Genomic DNA, 27,970 nt, shown 5'->3' on the forward strand with positions numbered 1-27,970 from the left:
TTAAAAGGAACAGAAACCTTTATTACATTTTTATTTTAGGTCCCAAAAACCATCATCAACAATATTATGTAAACAATATTAGGAAAATAAAAAACAACAGCCTGAATACACACGACCCCAGATTTTATCGGACAGTACGAGGGGCCGTGAATTCAAGTCAAGACGAGATATCGTGTGCAATCAGGAATGTAGACATGGTGTGCATCGCTCTCAAAGTTCAACCCTGGCTACTGCTGCACCTGTCACAAACAATCACAAACCAATCAGCCAATGAGAAAAGAGACCATACATCACATCACATTTAAATATTCAGGTACAAGTGAGTAGATCAGTACCTGTTGTGACTGTGTGTCTGGTCCTCGGCTGGCCAAACGACTGAGGATGTTCCTCTCCGACATCTGCAGCCTCACTGCAACGGGTGGTATCCTGGCGATAGTCGCCGGGAGACGAGTGACATCTGCTTTCATGTCGCTTAGCAACTCTTCCAGCTGTTTCAGCACTGTCAAGCATAAAACAAAACACGATGAGTTTCCCAACAGCCCAAGCGATGGGAGAAGTGCCAAAAACACGTAACGTTTCGAACCTTTGTGCAGGACGGCGTTGGCGGGTTTGTTTCCCGACATGGATTCTTTGCTCAAGTGCTGGTGAGATTCGGCAAGACACTCCACTTCACTGAAGCGTGTGTTAAGAGCCATGGAGGGGTGAGACGGGTCTTCGGTCATGTTCAGATACGCAGCTCTGCGCAGCTGTTCCTCGATGACCAGCGCCTGTTCCAGCAACTGCAGAGGAGAGCGTTCACACGTCAAGTCATCGTAAACTTAAACATGTTCACGAAAACATTGCAAGGATTTAAAAAATACCTTGAACCTCCTGGCCAGAAACTTGTTCTTGATCTCCAGGAAGTTCCCTCGGTTGATCTCGCCCTTAAAGGGCTCGTTGAGAATAGCAAACCGAACGTCATTTTGAATGTCCTGCCAGCGGGCGTAACCGTGTCTGAGAGCGAGTTAAGGTAGATTTCATGATAGACACTTTAGTTGGCAAAGATATCCGAAACATGAATAGTATGCATAAGCAGGGATTTGTTAAGGATACTGTATGATTCCAGCGAGTAGCCAGTAGTCATGGCGACGATGCCAGATCTCATTGGTCTTCTTGGTAACTGTGGCGGCCCTCTCCTCATTTTGCCATAAAGAGTGTAATTCTGCAAGAAACATATAGTAAAAGCTGAATAAATAAGATTTTCATTTATGTATATTTGGTCAAGATGCAAATATTTGAAAATCTGTAATCTGAGGGTGCAAAGATTGTTTTTGTGGTCCAGGGTCACATGAACCGAACATTTAAATGAGACATTTTGTGAACTGTAGTCTTACCAGTAAATCCTCCATCTGCAATGTTGAACATGAAGCGGCTCTTTGCTTTCTTCCTCTCTTCTGTTCCGCCTGCAGCGGCGTCTTTGGCACTTTCTCCATTCGGGAGTTTACTCACCTCCTCCGTCTTACCAGATTCTTTCTCTTCCTTTTGACCTGGAGTGAAAACCAACATGGGTGAGTGAAGTGGGAGGAGACTACTTGATGTCACAGCCAGTGAGATTTGGTACAGACCTTTCTTTTCATCTGTAACAGGAGTAGTGTCCATCTTCTCAGGTTCATCATCCTTCTTTTCTCCTATAATTAAAGTATGAATATAGTTACGGTCTGAGGGTGTCGTAGTTGATTTGTTACACGTTAAAATTATATTTTTGCCATTTAATCAAGTGCTAACGTTATTGACTGCTTTCATTTAAACAGAAAGCTTTTTCCTGAACTCGCACAATGTCACATAAAGCCGTTTTTGGTCCAAGAAGCCTTGATTAACACTACAATGGGCTAGAAAACAATAAAAATGTACAAATTGTTTAAAAAAATAACCCTTTACCTTTGGTGTCTGCAGTTCCTTTGTCAGCTTCAGATCCTTTGGATTTAATCTCTTCGGTCTTCTCCTCGGCATCTTTCTCGTCTTTCTTCTCTACTTCATCCTGCTTGCTGTCCAACTTATCTGAATCGGAGGATGATGATGAGTCGCTGGCTTTGACCTTCTCTTTGCTTTTCTCTTCTGAAGAAACATCCTCCTCATCATCCGGGATGGCAATGACCTTTTGATAATTATTTTACATACAAAGTTTTAAAAAAGCTGAATTTCTTTATAATTAACTACAAAGATGATCTTAAGCACACTGTCGTGCTGATGTAAACCATAAAGAATGATAACCAACACAACACACACAGATACTCACATCATTGTCTTTGCTTTCACTGGATTCTTTCTCATTCTCTCCATTTTTGACCTCTTTGTCAGTCTCTTTCACACCATCTTCTGCTTTGGGAAGACCCTCTGAAACAAAAACACAAAAATGTAACAATCCGACAAATATAATAGTATAATACAGCAATCAGGTTAAAAAGGTGGTCCAGGTTGCGTTACCTGGGGCGGGCGTGTTCGGCTGCGTATCTGCCGGAGTGCCCGTAGAGGAAGTTTTGCTGGGTGAGTCCGGTTGGCTGCCGGCAGTGGATGCGATTTTATTTTCATTGAGCTCCATCATCCAGGGCATGGACCACTGACCATTCACATGCTCAAACTCTTGCACCTGAACACAGAAGTGTTTAAACATTCATTAACGGATAAACTAAGAAAAAGGCAACAATTGTTAAATGTATGTATTCGGCAAAACTAACAAGGAAGACGTTAGATTCGCACTTAAGCACTATTTTCTAAATGTTGATAAAAAAAATATTACAAAATGACCGTTTTTATTTTTAATTGATGTAAAAGTTATTTTTTTCTCTCGTTATAAGTCATTTCAAAAACTATGGTGACAGTTTTTTTACTTCATACGACACCATACGGATGTCAAAATACAGCGAGAGTAAAACAGACGACTACCGAATCGCCTTAATTATCGCTATATTTTGATGTCAAGCGCTTGTTGTTTTTGTGACGGCCCATGAAGTCAAATACAAAACAAAACTTTTTTTTAAGAATTATCATGTTTAAGCACATCAGATGACCTGTAAAGGCCAAAAAATTATATATTGCTTTTTCGCGACATTGTTTCGCGACAATTTGTGCAATTTAAAGGGTAATGGAAATGCGTCTACTGACTCCTATGCAGCAAATAAAGTCACTTTGGATCAAACCACCTGCAAAAAAACAAAAATAGAAATCTAAGTAAAGTACCTTCTTTCGGATCAATGACATCACACCGATGCGAGTGAGGACGTGTTGTCGTGACAACCCCTCCCGTGGAACTCCATCAGCAAAGCTTTCAGCACCATCAGCACCAGGTTCACACAAGTGCCGCATGAAGAGGGAAACATAAGCTCTGAAAGAGAGATAAAAACAAGAGTGACATTAAGTTAAATATTGCAAAATATATTTGGAAAACCAAAAATCTTGTCATTCAACTCAAAAGTGGCACAAAAACTCACTTGAACTCTCTCTCTGACTTTCCGCGCAAATCTCGGACGAGCCACTGGGTGGTGAAGGCGTCTTGCGGCGGCATCCCATACCGCATCACGGCGTTCAGGAATGCCTTCCTCTGGCGAGCGTTGAAACCCAACACCTAACAAAAAAAATAAAAAATTCAGATTAAACTAGATTTTAATTGTATGAACGCTTGAAAGAAAGGAAAAACTCTGGATTCGGTCACTCACCTCGATGTTGCCGCTCACTCTGGCCAGCAGGGGGGGCAACGGCTTGTCTTTATCGTTCCTGAGACCTTTCCTGTTGGGTCGCCGTGAATTGGCTGCAATAAAAATTGCAAGATTCAGCCTCCAGCTATCATTTTTCTATTTCCAAAGTGTTTGATTTACACTATGCCTCACCTTCAGTTCGCTCATCAAAGTCTTCGTCTCCTTCCTCTGAGGCGACAGAGTAATCCGATTGGCCGTCGGATTGATCATCCTGCCAGTCTGTGATGGAGCACAGAAGAAATGTATTAACGTTTGAACTGCACTGAAGAAAAGGTTTAAACACTTTTTATTGCTTTGTAACACCTCATGCACAGTTTTGGTCTCACCTCTGTCCTCCTGAGAGCCATCATTGTAGTTGACTTGTTTGCGGATTCGTTTGCCTTTGCCGAGGTTACGGGCCAGATCCTCCTGCTGCTGCTCGTAATGATGTCGGAGCAGCTTCTCCCAGTAATCTGGATCCACGCTCTCCTCCTGCTTAATGATCTCCCTCTGAACCTCCTCCTCCTGAGGAGCCGAACACCAGATGAAAGAGGTTTTTTTTTTTTAAACATGTTGCATACAGATGTATAAAGTTTTGGCCCAGAGATATTAAATGGCTTTTTGTCCTTCAGGCCACCAAAATCTTTTAGTTTAGGGTTTGCATTCTGAACATATCTGATAAGTTCATGGACACTTACGGCTTCCTCCTCATCCTTGACCACGTACTGAGCCACTTTGAAGGAGCTGAGATACTCGTTCATGCTCTGGATCTCCGTGTCATCTGTGGCGTCCTGGTTACGATCCAGCAGTCGATCGATGGCTTTGTCGTCGTAGTGAATCACGCTGCTGTCCTCCTCTTTGTTCTCTCCTTAAAAGAGAAACAAAAAGTCAATATCTTTCAAGCTTTAAATCCACAACTGTGAAAGTTTGACAGTGAAAGGTTTGTAAGGCCACCTTCCAAGTCATCCTTGAAGAGCTCCTCCGTTCCAAATTTAAGGATGTCATCCAATTCTTGTTTGGACATCGAGCCGGTCTTTGAACCCAATCCGGGGCGCACAACCAAGTGAGTCAACATCATCTTCTTCTTGGCCACCTTGAGAGAAAAGAGAAAACCTTTAGGTTTGATTTAAAGATGGCGGAGGGATGTCGAGCGTCCTGAACCGCTCATGAACGTACCTGAGTGATTCTTTCTTCTACTGAGGCTTTGGTTACGAACCGATAGATCATCACCTTCTTGTTTTGCCCAATTCTGTGAGCTCTGCTAAAGGCCTAAATAAAAAAACAAATTAGGTTAATAATCAATTTCATCTGCATAAATCTACGCACCAAACAAATCTGGCAACAAGACTTGATATCCATTCGAAGGTAATATCATAGAGATTTCAGTCTGATCTCACCTGAATGTCGTTGTGAGGATTCCAATCGGAGTCATAGATTATGACAGTGTCTGCGGTTGCCAGATTGATACCCAGACCTCCAGCTCTGGTTGACAACAGAAATGCAAATTGAGGAGCACCAGGGGCTACAAGAAGAAAACAAAAGTGCATTAAATTAGACATAGGAAACGAATACAGTCACTAAATATTATACATTTAAATATTTTGACAGCTGATCTGGCTGAGTGTATGCTAACAAAGACAAGGTAAATATTTCTACTTTTGCATTCATCAAGCATCCCATCTCACCGTTAAAGCGATCGATGGCTTCCTGTCTCATCCCGCCTGTAATACTTCCGTCGATACGTTCGTATTTGTAGCCCTCGTTCTCCAAAAAGTCCTCCAGCAGGTCCAACATTTTGGTCATCTATTGAAATAGTCACAGTATGTTTTAGTACAATCACTTGGTCGATTGTGACTGAATTTAAAATATCTTGTGCTTGGTTTTTTTGCTGACTTTGTGAGTAGGCCTTGTATCTAGGTCATCCAGTTAAATTGATTTAAAATTTAATGTAAATGTTCACCAACAAATGACGTAGTGTACAAGACGTACAGACAATTGCAGAAGCGCTGGGGAAAAAATTTATAATCGTGTCTAATATCCTCCAACATTTACTGTAAATGTAAAGTAAACGACAAAATTACTGTAGGTCGCATGCCCCCTTCGCTGAATTGTTTGTATTCACCTGAGAGAAGATGAGAACTCTGTGTCCGCCGTCCTTGAGTTTCCGCATCATCTTCTGCAAAAGCATCAATTTGCCAGCAGCTTTTGTAAGGCCACTGCCTTCGTACATCCCATTAGGCAACTTGGCAGCTTCCTGTTTTACACAACCAATCAGAAATCACCATCAACAAGTCTTATCAGCTACCTTAATTTGTATCATGATATAAATCACAGACATTATCATTCGCTTATCAAGACAGAAAGCGACCGAACGAGACGTACCGAAGCAGCAACAGGGAACAGATAAGGATGATTACAGCACTTCTTCAGGTCCATGACGACATTGAGCAGAGAAACTTGGTTTCCTCCACCGCGAGTGTTCAGAGCTTCAAAATTACGCGTCAGGATGAACTTGTAATATTTCCTGAATTCACAGATCAAAATGTTGATTAATACCATCTCAAAATGAGTCACCACACAGAGGATAAAAAAAAAAAAAAGATATATCTGATATATGTCACGATCTTCCTCTAGTATTTTGTCCATCCCTCATCTCACACTTACTTCTGCATAGGGCTGAGCTCTACTCTCACAATGAGCTCGGTTTTGGAGGGCATGTGCTTGAACACGTCTGCTTTGAGTCGCCTGAGCATGTGCGGTCCCAGCATATCGTGAAGCTTTTTGATCTGGTCCTCCTTGGCGATGTCGGCAAACTCCTCCAAGAAACCCTCAAGATTACTGCAGAGCGGAAATGAAGTGAGGACGGTTTACATGCAAACCCAGACCAATAGGAGGGCATTAGTAAAACTCAATCAGCCAACCAATGATGGATTCACACCCACTGAAGGCTTCTCAACCAGACAAACCAGTTTACTTTTTAATACTTGCAAAAAAAATTAAATCATTGTAAATGTATACATTTCATATTGCTATAAAACTATACAAGCTCCTATATCATGTTTAGTTAAAGGAATAGTTCACCCAAAAATGAAAATTACCCTATGGTTTACCAACCCTCAAGCCATACTGCTAGATTTCTTGGCTGTTCCAAGCTTTACAATGGTAGTAAATGGTGCTTCTGATTTGAAGCCAAAATTAAGTCCATCCATCCTTCACAGAAGTAATTCACACGGCTCCAGGGAGTTAATAAAGGCCTTTTCAGGGCAATCGATGCAACTTTGTAAGAAAAATAACTATATTTTAAACTTACTTAAAATACTTAAAATAACTAGCTTCTGGTTCAAAGGACCTTTCAAGGACTTTCCAAGTCCAATACCTTCAAATTCTAGGACTAAATGTGGGGACACATTTCAAGTGAGAGCAAGGTTACATTATGTTACCTTTAAAGATACATTGTTACAGTTCCCTTTCGAGGGAACTAGCGCTGCTTCACTTCGGTGACACTTTGGGGACGCTCCAGTGGTAAGTGTGTCTGAATGTGTATATCAAATTCAACCAATGGTGAGGCTTAACGACAAAGACCGGGTGACGTGGGAGCCAGGAAGTATATCGCTATCTGAAATATTCCCAAAGACGACATCACAGGGACGCAGGAAGTATGGCAAGGGAGACGCAGCGCCTCGTTCCCTTCTCTGGGAACAACAGTTACATACGTAACCCAAGACATTTTCATTTGTCAAACACAAATATGCAAAAAAGCATTTTGGTATGAATCAACATTGGCATACAGAAGATTTAAGCATTTAAAGTGAAAGTTTAGCACGTGTGCTTAAAAAGTCTCGAATTTTTATGATATTATCCTACACTACACAGGGAATAATATGGATTTTTTTTCACAGAAAACTTCTAGCATAAAATAGATTCAAGCACTTTCAATGACCTGTATCTATCTTTGTTTATTTTCAAAAACTTCCAAGGGCCTTGAATTTTTTTCCCCCAGATTCACAAACCTGATGTGCACCTCGCCAAATTTTTAACAGCGCGTCAGCTGTACGCAGACCGCAGGTGCTGTGATTGGTCCACATTTTATTTTGGCTTCAAATCAGAAGCACCATTTACTACCATTATAAAGCTTGGAACAACCAGGAAATGTTCTAATATAACTCTGATTGTGTTCGTCTAAAAAAAGATAATCATTCAGATCGAGGATGGCTTGAGGGTGAGTAAATCATGGGGTGATATTCATTTTTGGGTGAACTATCCCTTTAACACAACAACAAACACAAACACACCTGAATCTCTCTGGTGTGAGGAAGTTGAGCAGATGGAAAAGCTCTTCCAAGTTGTTTTGTAATGGAGTCCCGGTCAACAAGAGCTTGTGCTGTAGCGGGTAGTTGTTCAACACCCTGAAAAACTGTCGATAAACAACACAGCACAGTGTCAGGATATTAAATCTTTATACAAACAAACAATACAATGAAGAACATTTGAAAGCCCCTGCTATGTTTATCAATATTCTGTAAAGCTGCTTTGTATGTATATCATACAAGTAGTTATATAGCATGGATTGCTATATAACACCTCCGCACCCCAAAGTTGCCCAATGTACACATCATTTGGTTCTGACCTTTGATTGGTTATTCTTCAGTCTGTGGGCTTCGTCAACCACCAAACATGCCCAGTCGATGGAGCCCAGAACGGCCGTGTCAATAGTGATCAACTCGTAGGAGGTCAGCAAAACGTGGAACTTCACAGATGCTTCTTTCTGTAAGAAAACACTCGTTACTATCAATTAAGGGTTTAAAAATTGTCAGGAAATGGTGTGCGGTCCATCTCACTGACCTTCATCCTAGAGGCTTTCTTGCCACCGCGGATGGCGTTGTTCTCGAAAGAGAATTCGTTTTCTCTGATGACAGCCCTGCTGTCTTTGTCACCAACGTACGTGACCACGTACATGTCCGGTGCCCACATCTCAAACTCGCGCTCCCAGTTGATGATGGTGGAGAGAGGGGCACTTACCAGGAATGGACCCTTCGAGTGACCCTGGGGAAAGAGAATACTATGATTTGTACAAATACTAAGAAAAGCATGACTTTATATTAAAGTCCCCATGAAATCAAAACTGACAACTCTTATTTTTTAAAGAAATATTTCTGTGTTTATTATAAACTATTTATCGGTGTCATTATTATTATTTTTAAAGATTGTGCCTCCATATACTTTAATTAAAATCTGAAATGTACTTCCGCACTCTTATGGCGATCATTCTCTGATGATGTCAGCTAGACGACTTGGGCGGGTGCATCTATTAACCCCGCCCCCTAAACTGTAAGTCCGAGTTCTATTTCCAAATAAAGCGCCTACTTTTTTATATCCAATATAGCAATTTACACACTGCAAAAATGATTTTCAAGAAAAAAAAAAATCGGTATTTTTGGCTTGTTTTAAGTAAAAATATCAAAAAATTCTTAAATTAAGATGCTTTTTCTTGATGAGCGAAACGACCCAAGAAAATAAGTCTAGTTTTTAGACCAAAAATATCACATTTAAGTAATTGCCTGCAAAAAATCTGCCAATGGGGTAAGCAAATTTTTTTTTTTAATTTTTCTTATACACTAAATAAATAAAAAAATACTAGAAAAATTAGCCTACCGCATTGGCAGATTTCTTTTGCTTTTTTTATGCACAAAATCACTTCAATTTGATATTTTTGTCTAAAAACTAGAATAATTTTCTTTGGTCGTTTTGCTCATCAAGAAAAAGCATCTTAATTTAAGAATTTTTAGATATTTTTACTGAAAACAAGACAAAAATACTTAGAATTTTTTTCTTGAAAATCATTTTTTTGCAGTGCAGTTGGCATTAACTACACATAGCCGTATTTCACAGAGAAGCTCGACAAAATCACATACATTATCGGATGCGATTTGTCCAGGTTATGAACGCGATTTTGCCTAGCTTCTCTGAGAAATACGGCTCCATTTGAAAGCAGGTGATGACAATTTACTACTAATCACCAGACCGGCTTTACTGATGAGATACACATGAGAATCGCAGGCAATTTATCGCCCACCCCTAGTTCAAGGGGCCTTCAACATTAGCAATAACATTAACAACATAAATGCCAGCCGCGAGGTTACCAATAGCAATAAAATGTAGCATATCATAATTTTGGTATTGCAGCACAATCTTGCAAATTTCAAGTCAAATAAAATTGTGCTTTAACTAATTCTTTTCCAATGCATTAATCAATGAAATGCAGATGCTTTTATCCAAAGTAACATCCAGTGCATTCTTGGTAAACATGGGAATTGAACCCATGAATTTTGCACTGCTAACCCAATGCTCTACCAGCTACTAAAACCATTCAGTCATGTATTCAAAAAAGGATCTTAATTTAAAAGCTGCACACCTCTTTATACAGTGAATAGAGGAAAACAGCAGTCTGAACAGTCTTCCCCAGACCCATCTCGTCTGCCAAAATAGTATCGGTTCCCTGAGCCCAGGAGAAGCGCAGCCAGTTCAAACCCTCCAGCTGGTAGGGATGCAGCGTTCCACCGGTAGTGTCCAGATATTCCGGCTGACGATCAAACTTTATGGTCGGCTAAAAGAGGGGGGACATATTTCCATAATGAAGGGTGAGTGGATAGTTTAAGCAGTCTCAATACAATGTAGGATCAAACAATGATGGTGACTTACATCCACAACAGGGTTATCCGGAGGACGGTCTAGTTTCCGCGTCTTGCCTTTAACCTTTATTCTCTTTCCTGGTTTACCTTCGTCACCCATCATTAACTCCCTTTTAAAGAGAGGGAAAAAAGGCAGCGTGCATAAACAGCAGATTCAGAATCAAGTTCTCTCACACCAGTACACATCCTGTTTACACATTTAACAAATGGTGCATCATTGCCGTGGTGTACATTTTTAAGATATCGATACAAATTTTTTTATCGGTACATAATTTATAAATATCAATGGGGTGTATACCTGTGGTTCCAGTACTGCAGTTTGTAGACATCGAATTCAGGAATGTCCATATCGTCCGCCTCCCATGTGGACTGATCATATGTTACATCCCTCCACTTAATGAGGTAGTGAATGTTACTCTTTTTATCCACACTAGACGGTTCAAAATGTGGAAGGTCAGATTAAAGTAGAATCATAAAAATTATCAAAAAGTGATGAAAAGGTGAAACTGAAGTGTGTCCTACCTGTGGTTCAGAATGCGATGAATCATCATCCACTCCATCTTGATGCCAAAGCGATAGTATTTCTCCTCCATCCTGGCATAGGTTGGGTCTTTTTTCTTCCTCTTGTCGCTCTTGTCCTCCTCTCCCTCAATGCCGAAGTCTATGGGTGGGGGCTCGTCCATGTCGTTTTTGCGTTGGTAGTTTCTGAACATCACCTGACAGTGCATCTCCAGCTGGAAAGAGCAAGAAATGAATTTAGATTTTCTATTTCTATACGGACTCTATATTCAATATTGATTTATAGTTTCAGATTTTATTTCCTGAATTCACAGATTATAGATTAAAAGAGACATTTCACAAGAATTTAAGATGTCAAATAAATCTTTGGTGTCCCCAGAGTACGTATGTGAAGTTCAAGCTTAAAATACCCCATAGTTAATTTATTATAGCATGTTTAAATTGCCAATTTGTACGTGCGAGCAAAAATGTGGCGTTTTTAGGTGTGTGCTTTTAAATGCAAATTAGATGATCTCTGCACTAAATGGCAGTGCTGTGATTGGATAGTGAGGATTAAGGTGCTGTATTATCCCCATCTGACATCACAAGGGGAGCCAAATTTCAATGACCTATTTTTTCACATGCTTGCAGAGAATGGTTTACCAAAACTAAGTTACCGGTTGATCTTTATCACATTTTCTAGGTTGATAAAAGCACTGGGGACCCAATTATAGCACTTAAACATGGAAAAAGTCAGATTTTCATGATATGTCCCCTTTAAGAATAAACCTGGACCGTTTCTGTCGAAGACAAACAGGGCTGCAACAACTAAAATGACAAATTCGATAATAATCGATTATGAAAAATAATTGTCAATTAATTTCATTATCGATTAGTTGGTCTGTGACATCACATGCTCCCGCACCAAAGTGTGGTTTTGAACTTTTAAATGTACACTTCTACATGTGAATATCCTAATTTAGGGTTTATTTAGCTACAATAAGTGAAAAATCTAATTGAGTAGATATTTAGCCGAATAATCGAAAAAATAATAGATAAATTGATTATGAAAACAATCATTAGTTGCGGCTCAAAATGCAAGAAGTGTAGCAGTACTGTAGTGATTGTAAGTTAAAACATACATAAAACTCTTTTGTGTGCTTTGGTGAGTTTTCAGCCACTCTAATTTATTTGGTTAAGAAATTCATAAAACATTTTTCTGTAACACAAACTTTATCTTACCTGTAGTTCAGAAACCCAGGAGCAGTGCCAGTAGGACATATTTTGCCATTTAACGAAAAACTCCCTCTCAGGGCGACCAGCCAATGGGGAGGGGTCTGGAGCTTCGGCTGAAAGGTCAGCAGGGCGTGGAACAGGGGTCGGGGGAGGAGGTTCAGTCCAACGCCAGGTCAGAATCTTCTGCACCTTACCCTTCATATGAGGACACTGAGGAAAAAATTACGAGATAAACTATTGACGTGGATACATCAAGTTTTGAGGTAGCAGAAAATACCATAATTATATTAAACAGACATATTACCCATCATCAGTTTATTTTACATTAGAGAATTTGAACACAGAGGGTTAAATTGAACAGATGTAATCGTCTGGTCACGTAATCGCTAAGGGGGGACAACATTGCTAACGTAGAATATAAACAGTCATTCCATTGATATTTGACCATGGACCAAAACAACAGTCATAAGGATCTTTTTTTTATTGAGATTTATACATTGTCTGAAAGCTGAATCAATAAGCTTTCAAATTGATGTATGGTTTGTTATAGTGCTGGGCGATAATTCGATAACGATAATTTTACCGATATAAACTTTTCCGATAAAACGATAAGGACAGTTCGATAAGTGATCGATAATTTTTACGCACTGTGCGTAATGTTGCGCGAGCACTTCCGGATGCGGCACGCGCTCTTGGTTTACAATCACAGTGACAGTTAGACTTGAAGGAGTGGAAGATGAGGCAAGTTATTCATTTATTAGTAGAGACCTATGATTTTCGCGATGCGGATAACGCGGACGGAATCACGGAATCCAAATGCGCGGAAACATTTTCTTGTGTGTAATGTTGGACGCGCAAACAGGGTTCGTCAAACACAGCAGACACAATAGGTGCAGTATACTGTACTTTCATTCAGCGTCCGCCTTGCGCGCACACACGTCCGCACAGCTTTAAAAGTATATTTACAGGACAAATTCAGGAAACTGAGGAAAAGCAGCAGATCCACCACTGCAGTGAATATACTGTAGTGTTTGCGTATGTGCGCTCCCACAGCAACGTGACACTCTTGACATCCATTTATCAGCGTGTATAGCTCGTATATGTATAACACACGCGTGATCACGGAACTAAGTTTTCTTTCTTGTTTAAGTGAACATAAACAGCTGTTACTCAGTATATAGAAACTTAAAGCAGTCTTTCTTGGGTCTTAAAGTGACAGTAGTCTGCTGCTTTTGTGTCAGAAATGTGTTGATTTCATAACAAATAGATTTACATTTAATACAGATGCATTAAAACAAGATTTTAGTATTTGTATTTGTCATGTTCTGAATAAAAAGTAGTTTAAATTTGACAGGAGTAAAGATTTGTTATTTATCATGATAATTATCGATATCGACTGATATGGAAAACATTTTCTCGATAATTTTTTGGGTCATATTGCCCAGCCCTAGTTTGTTATGATAGGACAAGATACATATTTCGCCGAGATAAAACTATTTGAGAATCTGAGGGTGCAAAAAATATCAAAACAATAAGAAAAATCACCTTTAAAGTTGTCCAAATAAAGTCCAATACATATTATTAATAATAAATACATTGTTGATATATTTACGGGAGGAAATGTACAAAAAATCTTCATGGAACATGATCTTTTCTTAATACCTTAATGATTTTTAGATAATTTTGACCCATACAATGTATAAGTCGCGATGTATATCCCTATGCGACTTTTGACTGGTTTTGTGGTCCAGGGTCACATATGACTGCCTATCATTTGTGTGTACATCAGCATGTTATATGGAAAAATATCTTCATAAATTAAATCATAAATTAACTCTTGAGAGGCTGACTCACAGTGCATCGGGGACAGATCCATTCTCCGTTGGGTATCTCGGGTAGGGGTGGGTTAAGGCAGTGGATGTGGTATGATGAAGGGCAGGAGTCACAGCACAGAAGCTCTCCACCATCTTTACAAACTCTGCAAAACTCCATGTGATGGTCATCCTCTTCTGCCTCACCGCCTCCGGCCTCATTATCTTCCTCACCGTCTGACGCGTCCTCACGTGCCTCCCACTGAATGCCCATCTTCTCCTAAGAAAAGGAGTAGACGTTTTACTTATAATGATTATAGACACCTCAAACAACAATAATAAACCTTGCGATACTAAATGGTTACCCTTTAAAAGTAATTTTATGGCCTGTTAATGTTTAAACACCACCATAGATTGTGTATTTTAAAACAGCAGCACAACTCTCACTACAATACATGCTGCAGAATAAACCATGCCGAATAAAGTTCAATACTTAGGGTTAGGAATTTGTTTAAACCCTGTACTCTTGTTGTATAAGCCTCACTAAGCACCATTAATTAGAACGACCGCTTTTATCCGTCGCTGGCCCAGATAATGGCAGGAAGTCACTTACGCAGTGTGGGCAGCTCCAGGTGCCTTCTGGTGCCTTTTCCATGTCTGGGTCCAAGCAGACCATGTGATAGGCTCTCGGGCAGGTGTCACAGAGAATGATCTCTCCACCCTGCTGACAGACCTCACAGTAGTCCTGATGATCAGTTTCATAGCCATCACCCTCTTCGTCTCCTAAAACAAGACACCTTGTATTTAGCATGGTAACGGACTTCCATTGTAAGTGCATTTTTGTGAACACTAAACTGAAACCGTTTAGTTAAGTCAAAACACTTAAATGTAATGCAAAAAAATGCGGCAACGACATCACAAATGATGCTAATTAGTACGTCGAGAATCGATTCTGCATTGAATCATGAGGGTCCAAATGATTCCCAACCCTAACAATTTTTTTACGCAAACGCAAGGGTCTGCGTACACACATACTGGATTGTTGTACCCATGCGTACTACGTGTAGGTTGTGCATACGCGTACATTAAAATGTAGTTTGTAGCCCAGGAGATGCATTGCATTTTTTCACAATGTGCATGCGTCAAACTTCTGTGTACACGTATGAGTTACATAAACCATGCTTTGCAAGTCTGTGCTTTCGACTGTGCATGTACATTCGCGTACATGTAAAAAACAGACTACACTCCTGGCCTTAATCCTAAACAGCCTGTTTTTGGCAGACATTTTGGGTCCCTTAACAAGCAGCTCTCAAACAGATCAACACAGATATTAAGTGAGTCACAGGGTGTTACCCTGGCTTAATAAATAGAGTGCCAGACACGAGAAACGGCATCGCACCCTTTTTCGTCTTCTTCTTGGGCTTCTTCTTAGCGCTGCTACGACTGCTGCGACTGTTTGAACCGTTTGACACCGACACGCTGTTCATGCTGCCGTCATCGAAATCACTGTCCACGTCAACATCATCCTCTTCGCTCTGTAAACGACACGTTTAAAACAAAGGAGATGGTTAAATAAAAAAAGAGCAAAAAATACAACTTGATATGTTAATCATATTTGGTTATCAGTTATCGACGTCTAAAGTTAAAGCAGAGGCAAAGTAATGTGAAAAGTAGAGTAGTAGACAAAGCGATCATTACAGATGAGCGTTTCCTCTTGCTGTTGAAGCCTCCTAGTTTGATCTTCAAAGGAGCAACCTTCTTGGTCTTAACCTTCTTCTCCTGAGGTTTGGGAGCGGGCTTAGACTTCTTGCGTGCATTTGGACCTGAAACAAGCAAGGGGTTAGTCTGATTTGTGATACACATATCGAATATTGTTAGGAAACAACCACCAATAAATACAATAAAAACACTTGGAAGCTAATATAGCTACAGACGTAGCTCAAAGACAGCACCTGACACAAAACAAAGCTCCAAAATTATTTAAAAAAATATAAGCACACACAGAAATTGAACCCCTTTCCACTCACCCTTGCCCTCTTTAGTCTTGGCCTTGCGTATGGGAACCACCGGAGCAGATTGTTCAGCAATGAGCGGGGGTGCAGGTGCAGCGGATGCAGCTTCTGCAACTGCAGAGACGTCGACAGACGCTGCGGCGGTGGCCGCTGCCAGAGCCGTAGTGGCAGCGGCTGCGCCCCGCAAAGGGTTGTTGGTGCTGAACTCTCGCCACTTTGCACCCAAAACCATCATCATTTTGGAGACAGCAATTTTGGGATTCTTGGCCGCGATTAGGGGCCTGCAGATGAGAAATAAACAATTGGAAATTAGGGAAAATCTTTTAAAATGCATTGCTTTATTTGTTAGATATATTCATACCTGACAAACTGGCTGAAGGCTTTATAATTGGTCAGAGTTCTGTAGTCTTCCTCAGTAAAGACATGATCGATGTCCTCCATACCCCACGTATCAAGAAGCTGGGAGGAACTCTTTGGCTCCTTCAAATCAGTACAAAACACTCACAAAGATCAGGAAGGATCTAACAACTCCTGGTATTATATATATTTTTTAACACAGCATATAACATCACATTTCCTTACAGAATCATCATCATCCTCGTCTTCATCTTCCTCAGGTTCCCTGCGTTTGGATGCCGCTGAGGTTCTTTCGCCGGCAGAACTGCTTCGCTTCTTCTCCTTTGATGTGCTGGCTCTTTTCTTTTTTTTCTTGCCCGGTGTGTAGTCACTTCCCTCGCTGTCCGAACGATCGTCCTCATCATCCAGATCAGGGCCGTCCGCTGGTTCTGGTGAACTGACATCCTGGACCACAAAGATATTTTCATTTGAAGATTAATGCATTAAAGGTATATGAATGTATGTACATTTTGTGTCCTACAAATGGTCACTACAAGTTTATGATTGCGTTTCTGTACTGTAGCTCAGCTGGTTGTTCATTGTGTTAGCAACGCAAAGGTCATGGGTTCAGTCCCAGCAAACATACATACTACAGAATGTATAGTGTAAATGCACTGTACAATAGTTTCTGACAAATGCATAAATGTGCTTTTTTATTTTGCAATAATCCTACAATGTTTGTTATTTGAAATGCAAAACATTGATTATAAAGTTAAAAGACACCGAAGCAATGATAAATGTCTTTCATTTTAGCAACCAATTTGTCCTGAGCTCAATTTAACCTAGGAATAAATCATTAAAGGGGCCATGTCACAAGACTTTTTAAGATGTCAAATAAATCTTTGGTGTCCCCAAAGCAGGTGTGTGAAGTTTTAGCTCAAAATTCCATATTAATAATTTATTATATCATGTTAAAATTGCCACTTTGTAGGTGTGTGCAAAAATGTGGCGTTTGGGTGTGTCCTTTAAAATGCAAATGAGCGGGTGAAGTGCAAACACTGATCACCATGATGGTGGTTTGTTGCCATTGAACCTCAATTTTGCTGTGAATTATAATGAGAGACAAATTTAAATGACCTATTTTTAGTTACTGGGTTGATCTTTTTCACATTTTCTAGCTTGACAGAAGCACTGGGGACCCAATCATATCACTTAAACATGGAAAAAGTCTGATTTTCATGCCATGGCCCCTTTAAAAAAAACTATAATCACTTTACTGACATAGGCGAAAGCCTTCCAGTACATGGGCGGCATGTTCAAAAACCACAGATACCACAGAATCACATCTGTAAGGAATAATTGACGACGGCCAATGAATTATTCAAAATAATGCAAACCGAAATGGTAATGTGGCAAAACGTGGATGTGCATTATTTTTCTGGACCGGAGTCAATTATTTCACTTATCCCACAGACATTGCTCTGGTGGTTATTTTAAGACATTTGACGGGTCAGATGTGCGCGTATATCGAAAAACAATGCATACCTGTGGAACATTTCTCAACCAATCAGAATAAAGATTTCAACAGCCCAGAGGTTTAAATTTTAACCATCAACTCTTCTTCTTTCGTCTTATTGTTTCATGTTTATCGTTTTCCATATTTCTTCATCAAACTTAGTCTTACATGCAGTTTCACACCTGTGAGTTAGCCAAACCCACTTATTTATACACCGTGGTATACAGGGAATAAAATATTAGATCATGATGCAATCAAAGCATGAAAAGCCTAGCAATTTCTGTCACATACACATGGTGGTCATGTGTATATGTCTTCATAACAGTAACGTACAATGATGCAAAAATTGACTTTAATCTATTTAGTTTACAATGAGTACGTTTATATGCACAGAATAAGCGGATAACTATCAAAAATCTGCTTATTATAGAAAACTGTTTTCACGCGTTTACATGCAAATCAATAAGCTGCCTATGCAGACAAATGCGTTTACATGGGCTTGGGGAATTATCAGTTTTCTCGCAGGCAGTGACATCACCGCATACATAATACATAATAGTACATAATAGTCGATCAGAAAGCCGACGGCATATCTGTCTTAAGCTATATTGTTGTATCTCTTCTCGTGTCTGCAGAACCTGTAAATGTAACATTAGCTTCTATTTTAACAGTTTCTCTGCCAACTGCTTTAGTCGAGCGGAGACTTTTATGCATTACTTTGCACTTACTTCCGCGTGTGACGTTTATCTTTCATACACGGAGACATGCACACATGGACAAAACCGTGAGAAAGCCGGTTAATGTGTTTACATGCCACGCGGAATCGGCGTAATGATCAAAAAACTACCTGTGCCGATCGTTTTTTGCTTACACCGTTTATGGGCTTTCCCCGATTAAAGAAAACCGTTTTACGCGTTTACATGACCCAACGTGTTATCAGTTTATTAAGCATAATCGGCGTAAGACTGTGCATGTTAACGCACTCATTTACGCATCTGATTCTTCTAGTTCTAGACCATAATCCTCAACATTTAGTCAATTATAATAAAAAAAATACCCAAATACACCACACTTTCGCAGAATAAATTGCAGATTTTCGTGCACTAAATATACGGAGCTTGCATGATTTCATAATGCAAAAATCGCATACATCTTTTTCCATGTTTCCTTTTTCACTGTTTCCATGGGAACTTTGTAAAGTGACGTGATTATGTGACGTGAACCTCATTCAAAAGCTGCAAAGAGTTTTTGCAAGTTCACGCAATTTCATTGCATAAAATTTCATAAATACCCCGCATATTACATCGCATTTTTTTAAGAAAACGGCACGCAAGATCAAGGATTTTTGACTGCAACAACCTCAAAAAAAAAAAAATTTCTTTAAGGACTGTATAATATGCAAGGTTGACAACATGGCACAAATGCACTTTTAAACACAACTGCTTTGGCTCTCAATAATGAAATGCAGATTCATGATGTAGTAGTTTTTAAGAAAATGCAATTGTGTACTGAATTGCTGTTTTTTATCAGGACAGTAGGGGGTGTTTGTAATCCATAACATAAGTACACTGCGTTCTCAGGCATATTGTAATATCCACAAATACCTTTAGAAAAAGGCATTACCTCTCTGCGGGAGCGACTTCTCTTGCTGCCTTTGCTCTCGCGGCTACTTTTTTTGGCTTTCTTCTTCTTCTTCACCTTGGGGGCTTCATTCTCTGACATCTCTTCATCCAGGTCGTCCTCATCTGTTCAACAAAAATGTGTCAAATCAAATCACTGTCTTATTACCATGCAGGAGCATTATTCAGATGCTGTGTTGCTACTTAAGTCCATTAATCATTGGTGGTGTTCGATGAAACTGACGTTTAACCCAATAAAAGCACAGGGATAGATTATTCATTCAGAAACCTATTTGAGTCATTCCAGCAGTGTTGGTTGAAAACACTGCTGAGGTGCGATTTTTGGCCCTTTCCATTAGTGTTGCCATGGTCTATAAATAAAACAGTGATACGGGAAGTATTAAATGACACAATGACTATCAAGATATCGGTATTTCATCTGACATAGTTTTTACAGGATGAGATCAGGAAGTCCGCAAACTGTAATAATCTGCAGATTTGACTGAGAGATGGTAAAATCTGATGTGGTGCACAACTTAAACCAATATATTAAAATACTTAATAAATTAATAAAAATGGAAGGGATGTGTAGATTTGTAAGTGACAGTCTAGGGCTTTTCACACTTGAAATAGTTAACCCCCGGGTTATTCTAAATCCCAGGTTTCACAATGTTCATACTTAACCAGGGGTTAAGAGATAGCCCTGGGTATCATAATCTGACACACTGTGCATTCTTAAACCCTGGGTTAACATTTTCATTTGCATTATTTGACGTGTCAACAATCATGATTGGATAAAGCGATGGCAAACTGACCGAATTAAAATAGTGCATTGACGCTTTAAAATAACTGCTCGTCTTGCACTTCCGTGTCAGTGACAGAACCGGTCTCAACTTAAATCTCTCTTGGCTGTTTTAAGTCTCCTGCGATGTCATTTTTTACTCCAATTCAGGTGTTTTCAGTACACATTGTTATATGTGCTCCTGAGTTTCTGATTGGCTGTCCATGCCAAGCATCACGTCATAATATTCTAATCCCAGTTTGTTTTACACTGCATGTGATTGGCACCGCAATGCGGAGTTAACCCCTGCTTTGGAGCAGGGTTTCATAACCCCAAGTTAATTTCAGGGATAACCCGATTTTTTAATTTTAAGTGTGAAACGCTACTTAACCTAGGGTTGCAAATGGGGTTTAACGAAGATAACCCAGTGTTAAGCGCAGTGAGAAAAGTCTTTCCGGATATTAATAACAGGACAGTCATGTGGCTGCTTTATGTAATAGGTAAAAATCTTGCATTTATATTAGATTTGTTCACTATAATTGCCTGTTATTCTAGCCGTAAAGCCAAACTTACTGAAACAGCAGCAGTCTTTGAACATTATACATGTATACTTTGAAACAAAATCTAAAACCCCAAAACAACATGTAATATTTTGATTCTCAACAAAATCTTGAGAATCCCTTTTCTCGAATCTTTGATCATATCTTAGTACATTCCATCATCCAATATTACTGTTGAAGAAAGACAACAGCTTGCAAGCTATTTTGAATGACGTCACGTAGTTATATATCTGTAAGTACTTCTAGACCATAATACATCCAATACTATCTTAAGAGGGCTCGGATTTAATTATGAAAAACAATATACTGCTGTTTTATATCCGTTTTTTTGACAGACAGTGGTTTGAATAAATCTTATACTTACACATGTTTAACTTTCTTTGTGAAAGTGATTACAGGTAACCGCACATGCTGAACTAGTAAACGAGTAAAAGAATAAAACGTAAAAAGAGTATTTTGCTTTAGTCAGAAAGCACATTGAATTCTGACGTTTAAAGCCCCCTTTAAACCATTTCCCTGAAAAACTGGCGTCATATCCGATTCCTGCACATGCTAACTGATGTGCAAAACATTTTAAACGTTTTAAAATGAAGGTTAATCGTAAAACAAACGCGTTTTAGCGCATTTTCCAATAGCCCGCGAAACGACTGAGCGCGAGAGCATTGAAAATCTTCACGCGTCAAACTCGAACGCGCACGCGACTGATACCGGTAGGCCGCGATGCCGGTACAACAACACAACAAAACACCACAAATGCCTACATAAAATCGGTCAACGATGTTCAATGAACACCTTACGGCGTTAACATCACCATTGTGTGCCACACTGGCCGATATTAAATATTATATTTGACTGCAATCGTGAAAATCGACTGCTTTGGTCGGTCGACGATTAGCCGCGTAAAAATGACAACAGAACCACTGACAGGAAAAAATCGAGCGGGTGATAAAACAGCCATGTTTTTCAAATGTATCTGATTGTTTATACGTGAAAATAATCATTTTAGATGTTCAGTGCTTTTCATGAAGTGATATATCTTATAACAACCCTGCTTGTTGTTGGATTAGCCGCCTAGCCGCTGCTCAGATAGATAAAGGAATCTCGTTAGCTTCGCATTTCCAATAAAAGATAAAAATACAAATCAAATAATCCGTTTAAAATGATCAACTGTATCCAGATTTGGTCTACATGCCACGCAAAGCAGAAAAACCCACCGAACCGTACGTGAAGTTGTGACTAGCATCAGTAAACGTGAATATTTTACCTTGCATCATCGACCGATGTTCAAAATCGTCCCTATCGTCCTCGCTGCCGGACATATTGACGATATTTCCACCAGCTCGAGAGGATTGTGAAAACTTGTGTGGCGATTTTCTCCTCCTCTGGTGCTTTCCTGAAGCCGGGGGAGGCAAAAAACACAAGAACAATAAAAACGGAAGTTAATAGTCACGGTAGCATGCTGATCACAGTGGTCAATTCATAAAAGCAGGCGAATCTGTCTAAATAGTCCTGCGTACAAACCTTTCTCTTTTAATGATGGAGATGAATGACACTTAAACTTTTGAAAAACACGCGGTTGAAACAAGTTATGGAGACTTAATAGTCAAATAGGTCATAATGTGGGTGATCAGCTAAGAGACACTAGCTAAGCAGGCTAGGGCTAACCTGCATAAAGTGAGTCTTTAGATTTACCGGCTAAATTCTCCCCCTGTGTGTTACAAGCCATGTGTGCCTAACTTTATAGGTTCCTTTCGTTCCTATGCATTCGGAGATGTCGCAAACTGTATGATCTTTGTAAATATAACCAGGAGGAATGTAATATAATCTTAGAAAGTACTCACACAACTTGACTTGTTCCCCTTTTTCAAATACACAGAGATGCTGCTAATGCAACCTTTAAGATGTGTCCACGTTGAACTGGCTCCTTTGTATAAACAATAGGTTTCCTGTTTCTAATTGACTTGTGTTATATATATTTTTCTTTCACAGCTGTAGGATGCACACAACGTCGCAGTTTCTCCCTTTGCCACTTACACCCTTTGCATAGACACAAAGAGATCAGGGGCCAGACATCCCATAATAATCTCCCTCCCCATATTCACACATACACATACATACAGACATTCACCCCTCCCCCACCGCGTAGTTACCTTGCAACATACAGACCATAATAACCCCCACCCCCCCACACCAAAGACAGACCCTATCTTCCCCATTCCACCGTGCCCTTAGCAACTGTTACCATAGAGACAGCCACCCCTCCCACCCCTGTTAACATCCCATAATAATGAACATAGTCACTGACATCCCACAATAACCATAACTCCGAAAAAAGAAGGAACGAGGACTGAGCCGGAAGAGAGGGGGGAAAGTCGATTAGCAACTCCTTTCCAGTTCTGTATTGCTATTCTCAATATCGACTTACTGTACGTACAGTAGCCATTAATGAGCATATAAAATGGCATCCATGATCAAAACTTACCTCACTCATATGAAAGTTATTGCTTTCTAGGTTGTTTGAAATGTTAAAGTTATTTTAACGTGCACCTAACTTTGTGTTGGGGTCTTAAAACAAGAGCAGAACTGGAAAATGAAAGCAAAACTAAAGATATAGATATGGATGTTAGTATGCTCTTGAAGTTTGATCTCATCTACTGATGTCAAAAAGATGTAAAATGTCATCCGCACATGTGTTGAAATCCAGGCCCTATATTCACCAAATCATCCAATATCGTTTGAAAGGGATGCAATGCGTGTGAATATCATAGTTGTATTATTGTTTTTAGTATACGCCACCCCTTGATTGACCCATTTGTCTTTTTTTACATCGTGTTGACAGATTACACTGACCAGCATGCAGAGCAGTGACATTAACAACATCGAAATTTCTCGAAACGTGCATACAGGCCGACACGATGCACACGTATACGCAAATAAATATTGAGATACATATGCAATTTCTTGTGGGGGATGGGAAGTGGTAGGCACCACATACCATAATTACATATCAAAGAAATATAGAGGTGGTTGTCATGACAACCCACTAAGGCGCACCCCTCCTCCACACTCAAAAGCACCAAATATCCAGTAATAATAACGTCTCAGCCAAAAGAAAACACAGACCATAATATTCTTCCTGTGCTGGCCGTTGTCATGGAGATATGCAAGAAAGAGGTGTTCAGTGTTTCTGTGTGTGTCTGTTTTGGGGGGTGGGCGGGTGTAAGGGAGGGGTTTCAGATTACCATGCATGCTAAAATGAACATAATACTCTTTTACGCTCTCTGCTAGACCCCCCCCCACCTACCATTTCTAAACGTGACTCCATAACTGGGCAAAGGGCCACATATGGAGACCATCAGAGATGATAAACTCGTAAGCAGACAACTTTGCCTGTAAAAAATTATGGTAACCTTCAAACGATAATGCATGGATTTATGCTATAGCGTTTAATATAGCATCATGAAGTGCTATGCTTAAGATGTCTATGTTTCCTCTGTTTCAGGTTCTCTAATGGATACTAGATTGACTTTGCTTTTAAAGGCTCATCCTAATCATTAAAAAGGTAATGCACCACAAGAACACCACCTACCTACGTGTACGCACCCACGCCATAAGTTCTCACAAACTAACCAGCAATGTTCTGGTCTTTGTGTTGTATTGAAAGATCTGCCACAAAAACAAAATATATACCATAAAAATAATTAAAATTAAATAGTCTTCTTGAATGCAATATTCTGCTCTCCCCTTACCATTCAACCCCATACACACCCCTCCCCCTCTCTAATGTCCCAGACATCCCATAATATGCCGGTCATCTAGCTTGCACCCCCCACTTTAATCTCAGCCTAAACACAATACATGTAAATTGTTGTGTTGTATAGGTTTAGAGGTTCATTGTTGACAGTAGACGTTCATCATTCAGTACCATACACTGTGTTTCTTTTGCATCTGTGTGCAATGCAGAGTCCTTAAAATGAAAAAAAAAGGGAAGCAATTTGTCCCTATAGGCACTGCAGATCTCAGAGATCTCCCATGTTTATTTCATATCATAATGTTTCCCATCCTCTATGCATAGCAACCAATTATTTTTATCATATTGTTACATGCAAATTTACAATAAATGTTCATGTATTGCAGGCTAACGCTTTGCTTATACATATATGTGTGCTGTATACATAAGAATTACTTAGAAACTGATCAATGCAGTTTATTTATTTTTATATATCATTATTAATTATGCTTAGCGTGTCATCAGAGGAGAGGAATCACTGGAGGTTGTTTATTTTTAGCATTTATTAAGAAATTTCCCCAACCCAACTGTTACCAATGGAAACATCTGAAATGAGGTCAAATACTTACTCTTTTCTAGTGAATAATATTTATTGAGCACGCTGGGTTGGCCATGCCTTAATGTCATTTGTCTATACATTATCTTCAGCACTATAAAAACATATAATGTAGGTCTTCACAAAATATCGTTTCAGCATCGCAATGTGTGCACATCGCATTGTTTTTTTTTTTAAAGGAAAATTTATTTAGATGCCTTTGCCAATGTTACACTATAAGGGAATGAAAGAGAGAAATCACTGATTCAATAGCATCTCACAGATATCAATAACATTTCACAAACCCTTTTCAAAAGACGGTACCAATTAATACTGTTCCAAAGATTTTATTAACATGGTCTGGTCGCTTGACAGGTGGTACTATATGTACCGTATCTTCCTCATGTTGCTATCTGGGGAAGTCATCCAGTATTGTAAAATATCCTTGTAGCCATGTTTAAAATAGTCTTTATAATGCATGCACCAGACATAAACATTGCAGGCTTTTACTTGTTCACTTCCCACTGGCGACATTAGCAGGCGTGTATATCCCAATCTCCAGATATATGTCGTCCTGTAACACCTTATGACTTTTAGATGTTTTGATGGCAAGTAACATTTATGCATTTCCATTGTGGTATTCGTCCAAAGTGACTTACAGTACATTCGAGCTAAACATTTCATTCGTATACTTAGGACTTTAACCCATGACTTTTGCCTTGCAAGCACCATGCTCTACCAACTGAGTTATATGAACTTGATTTTACAATTTGAGCTGTTAACTAGAATAATGACATGTGTTGATGCTGACCTCTGGTGGCTGACTGGAAAACTGGATAATAAATTATGTGCCAAGTGGAACTGGCATGGTCAGAATAATCCACTTGTATTAGCAGATGTTAGCATTCGCTAGAAGATTGTCATGTTTCTACATTATTTTATTTATTACAATCGGTTGAGACACAGATTTCTTAGATGCATAATGTGGAATAGTGTTCCTGTAGCTCAAATTGATATTGCATTGTTTTGCAGTGCAAAAGGTCATGGGTTCGATTCCCAGGGAACACACATGTTGGTGGATACCTGCACTGTAAGTCACTTTGGATGTTTTTGAATTTGAATTGGACACATGGTAGAAACCTTTGATTAATTCTGGCATCTTGTGGCAATGACACGCTGATCACAAATGTTAATATAACTCTTTAACTCTTTCCCTGCCAGCGTTTTTTTAAAAAGTTGCTGGCCAGCACCAGCATTTTTTACGATTTTCACAAAAGTTGAATGCCTTCCAGAAAATGTTTTTATATATATATATATATATATATATATATATATATATATAAATACAATATCGATATCAAATGAAAGAACAGACCCTCTGCTATCAAACAAAAAAGTTCATCCTCTCTTCATTAGTTCTTTTTTATTACATGTCAAATATTGGTAGGTTTCATTAAAAATACAAAATTTTGAACAAACAGCTGAGATAATTGCATTTTTGTAATTAAGGACTTTTGTTAGATATTACTTCTAACAGAACAATGATCAAAACATACACAGAGGTTTTACTGTTTTTGGATCTGTGGATGCTTTAGTGTTTTATAAGTTGGGTAAGAGCACCACCTAGTGGTTAAAAATGGAAATATGGATTGCCATAAAAACTTAATTGACTAGATAACGCGCATTCAAAATATAAAAAAAAGAGTTACCACCAAAATCTGTATTGTATTAGGTCAGTATTAAATAGTAAATTCTTAATTTTACGCAAAATCCAATATACGCATGTTATTCTGTCATCTTTTCCCCTTTTGTCCCAAAACGCGATAAACGGCACCCCTCCTTCTCTGCAGAATGCAATTCAGAAATTACAGCGCACCATTTTACGCGTTGTAAACAACAATGGTAGCGCGTTAAATACACACGTAATCCTAGTTTTCCTAATCAACTTTGTACTTCATGATCAACAAACAAACAAAAACAAAACAATACTTTGGTGGAATTGATAAACCTTGGATGGTTTTCTGTGGCGGGGAAGAATCGTAAGCCACTCGGGCGACGGAAAAATGCTGGCTGTTGCTTGTTTTCACATGATAGCATCAAGCTTCCGTCATTCTAACACATTGACCCCAGGGGATCTTATGAAAAACTTTCCATTATTTTACTCAAAGTCAATGAAAATCGAGCAGGACCAAAACATTTTATAACTGATCGCTGTCAAAAAAATTCAGCGACGACGTTCCAAGGATGACAGCACCAATGACATTGTTCTTAATCTGACAACGTAAGTGTTTGTTTAAAGCAATTAATGTTTATTTTTTTATCAGTGTATACCACTAGTCAACTAAATGAATATAACACGGCAAAGATGAATGCACATTTAAATATTGATTCAATAGATTTGTAGCAGTTTTTATAATAAATCTTTGAAAATGTTAATGTTATTATAACCTAAAGATGCTATGTGAAAGTTTGTAACAGAAAATAGTGGTTTTCATCTTGTCACTAAACACATTTTTACCGAAATTAGTCTAAATGGATTTATTGCGTTTTGGAACCAAACTCTTCATATATGTATATACACAGAGTAATGTAATCATTTTTATATCCATTTTTACATTCATTTGTTTACTTTTCCCATTCCATATTTAAATGAATTTATTCTAGAATGTCAATGTGGTATCAGAGAGACAATTGTTTTGACATATTAGCATACAAATATTTACCTTTAAGACTGGATTAAGTTTCATGCTTCTGCATTCAACCATTTCCTTGTTTTTCTAATCCAAAACCAATTCCGTCGTCTATTTTTACCAGGAAACCACAGAGGAACATTGCAACACCCTGTGGTTGTTGACTCCTCTCCTCTTGCTGACTCCC

General features: G+C 39.1%; 1 protein-coding gene across 3 annotated transcripts; it reads right to left on the reverse strand.

Moving 5' to 3' along the window:
* On the reverse strand, nt 1-27,835 carry chd4a (chromodomain helicase DNA binding protein 4a). 3 transcript variants are annotated; one of them, XM_065285968.1, is made up of 41 exons: nt 27,817-27,835; nt 22,033-22,161; nt 19,432-19,553; nt 16,539-16,757; nt 16,318-16,436; nt 15,972-16,237; nt 15,643-15,767; nt 15,344-15,479; nt 14,558-14,727; nt 13,988-14,224; nt 12,140-12,343; nt 10,922-11,133; nt 10,698-10,829; nt 10,410-10,509; nt 10,123-10,314; nt 8,553-8,753; nt 8,338-8,475; nt 8,003-8,124; nt 6,375-6,548; nt 6,093-6,234; nt 5,833-5,964; nt 5,396-5,513; nt 5,108-5,232; nt 4,887-4,979; nt 4,665-4,803; nt 4,409-4,578; nt 4,058-4,235; nt 3,864-3,950; nt 3,693-3,784; nt 3,468-3,601; nt 3,217-3,361; nt 2,464-2,626; nt 2,276-2,373; nt 1,918-2,134; nt 1,605-1,667; nt 1,374-1,526; nt 1,093-1,201; nt 861-993; nt 584-779; nt 336-499; nt 1-239 (listed from the first exon to the last, which is right to left on the reverse strand). In XM_065285968.1, the coding sequence occupies exons 2-41, from the start codon at nt 22,085-22,087 to the stop codon at nt 228-230; spliced, it is 5,787 nt and encodes a 1,928-aa protein (XP_065142040.1). In that variant the 5' UTR covers nt 22,088-22,161; nt 27,817-27,835; the 3' UTR covers nt 1-227. The 3 variants fall into 3 exon arrangements, with proteins under 3 accessions (XP_065142040.1, XP_065142022.1, XP_065142030.1); XM_065285950.2 differs by lacking the exon at nt 27,817-27,835 and adding an exon at nt 22,610-22,846; XM_065285958.2 differs by lacking the exon at nt 27,817-27,835 and adding an exon at nt 22,290-22,438.
* Nucleotides 27,836-27,970: the final 135 nt, after the last annotated feature.

This window comes from Paramisgurnus dabryanus, chromosome 19, assembly GCF_030506205.2.
Source record: "Paramisgurnus dabryanus chromosome 19, PD_genome_1.1, whole genome shotgun sequence".
Taxonomy (NCBI): domain Eukaryota; kingdom Metazoa; phylum Chordata; class Actinopteri; order Cypriniformes; family Cobitidae; genus Paramisgurnus; species Paramisgurnus dabryanus.

What these genes read in the sequence shown, in the direction of transcription:
- chd4a (XM_065285968.1), bottom strand. Translation starts at nt 22,087, where the DNA reads ATGTCCGGCAGCGAGGACGATAGGGACGATTTTGAACATCGGTCGATG. An exon ending in AGCCATCGATCGCTTTAACG is followed by an intron (nt 5,233 to 5,395) that starts GTGAGATGGGAT and finishes TTCTTCTTGTAG; the next exon opens with CCCCTGGTGCTCCTCAATTT. An exon ending in AGGAACTGCAGACACCAAAG is followed by an intron (nt 1,668 to 1,917) that starts GTAAAGGGTTAT and finishes CTTTAATTATAG; the next exon opens with GAGAAAAGAAGGATGATGAA.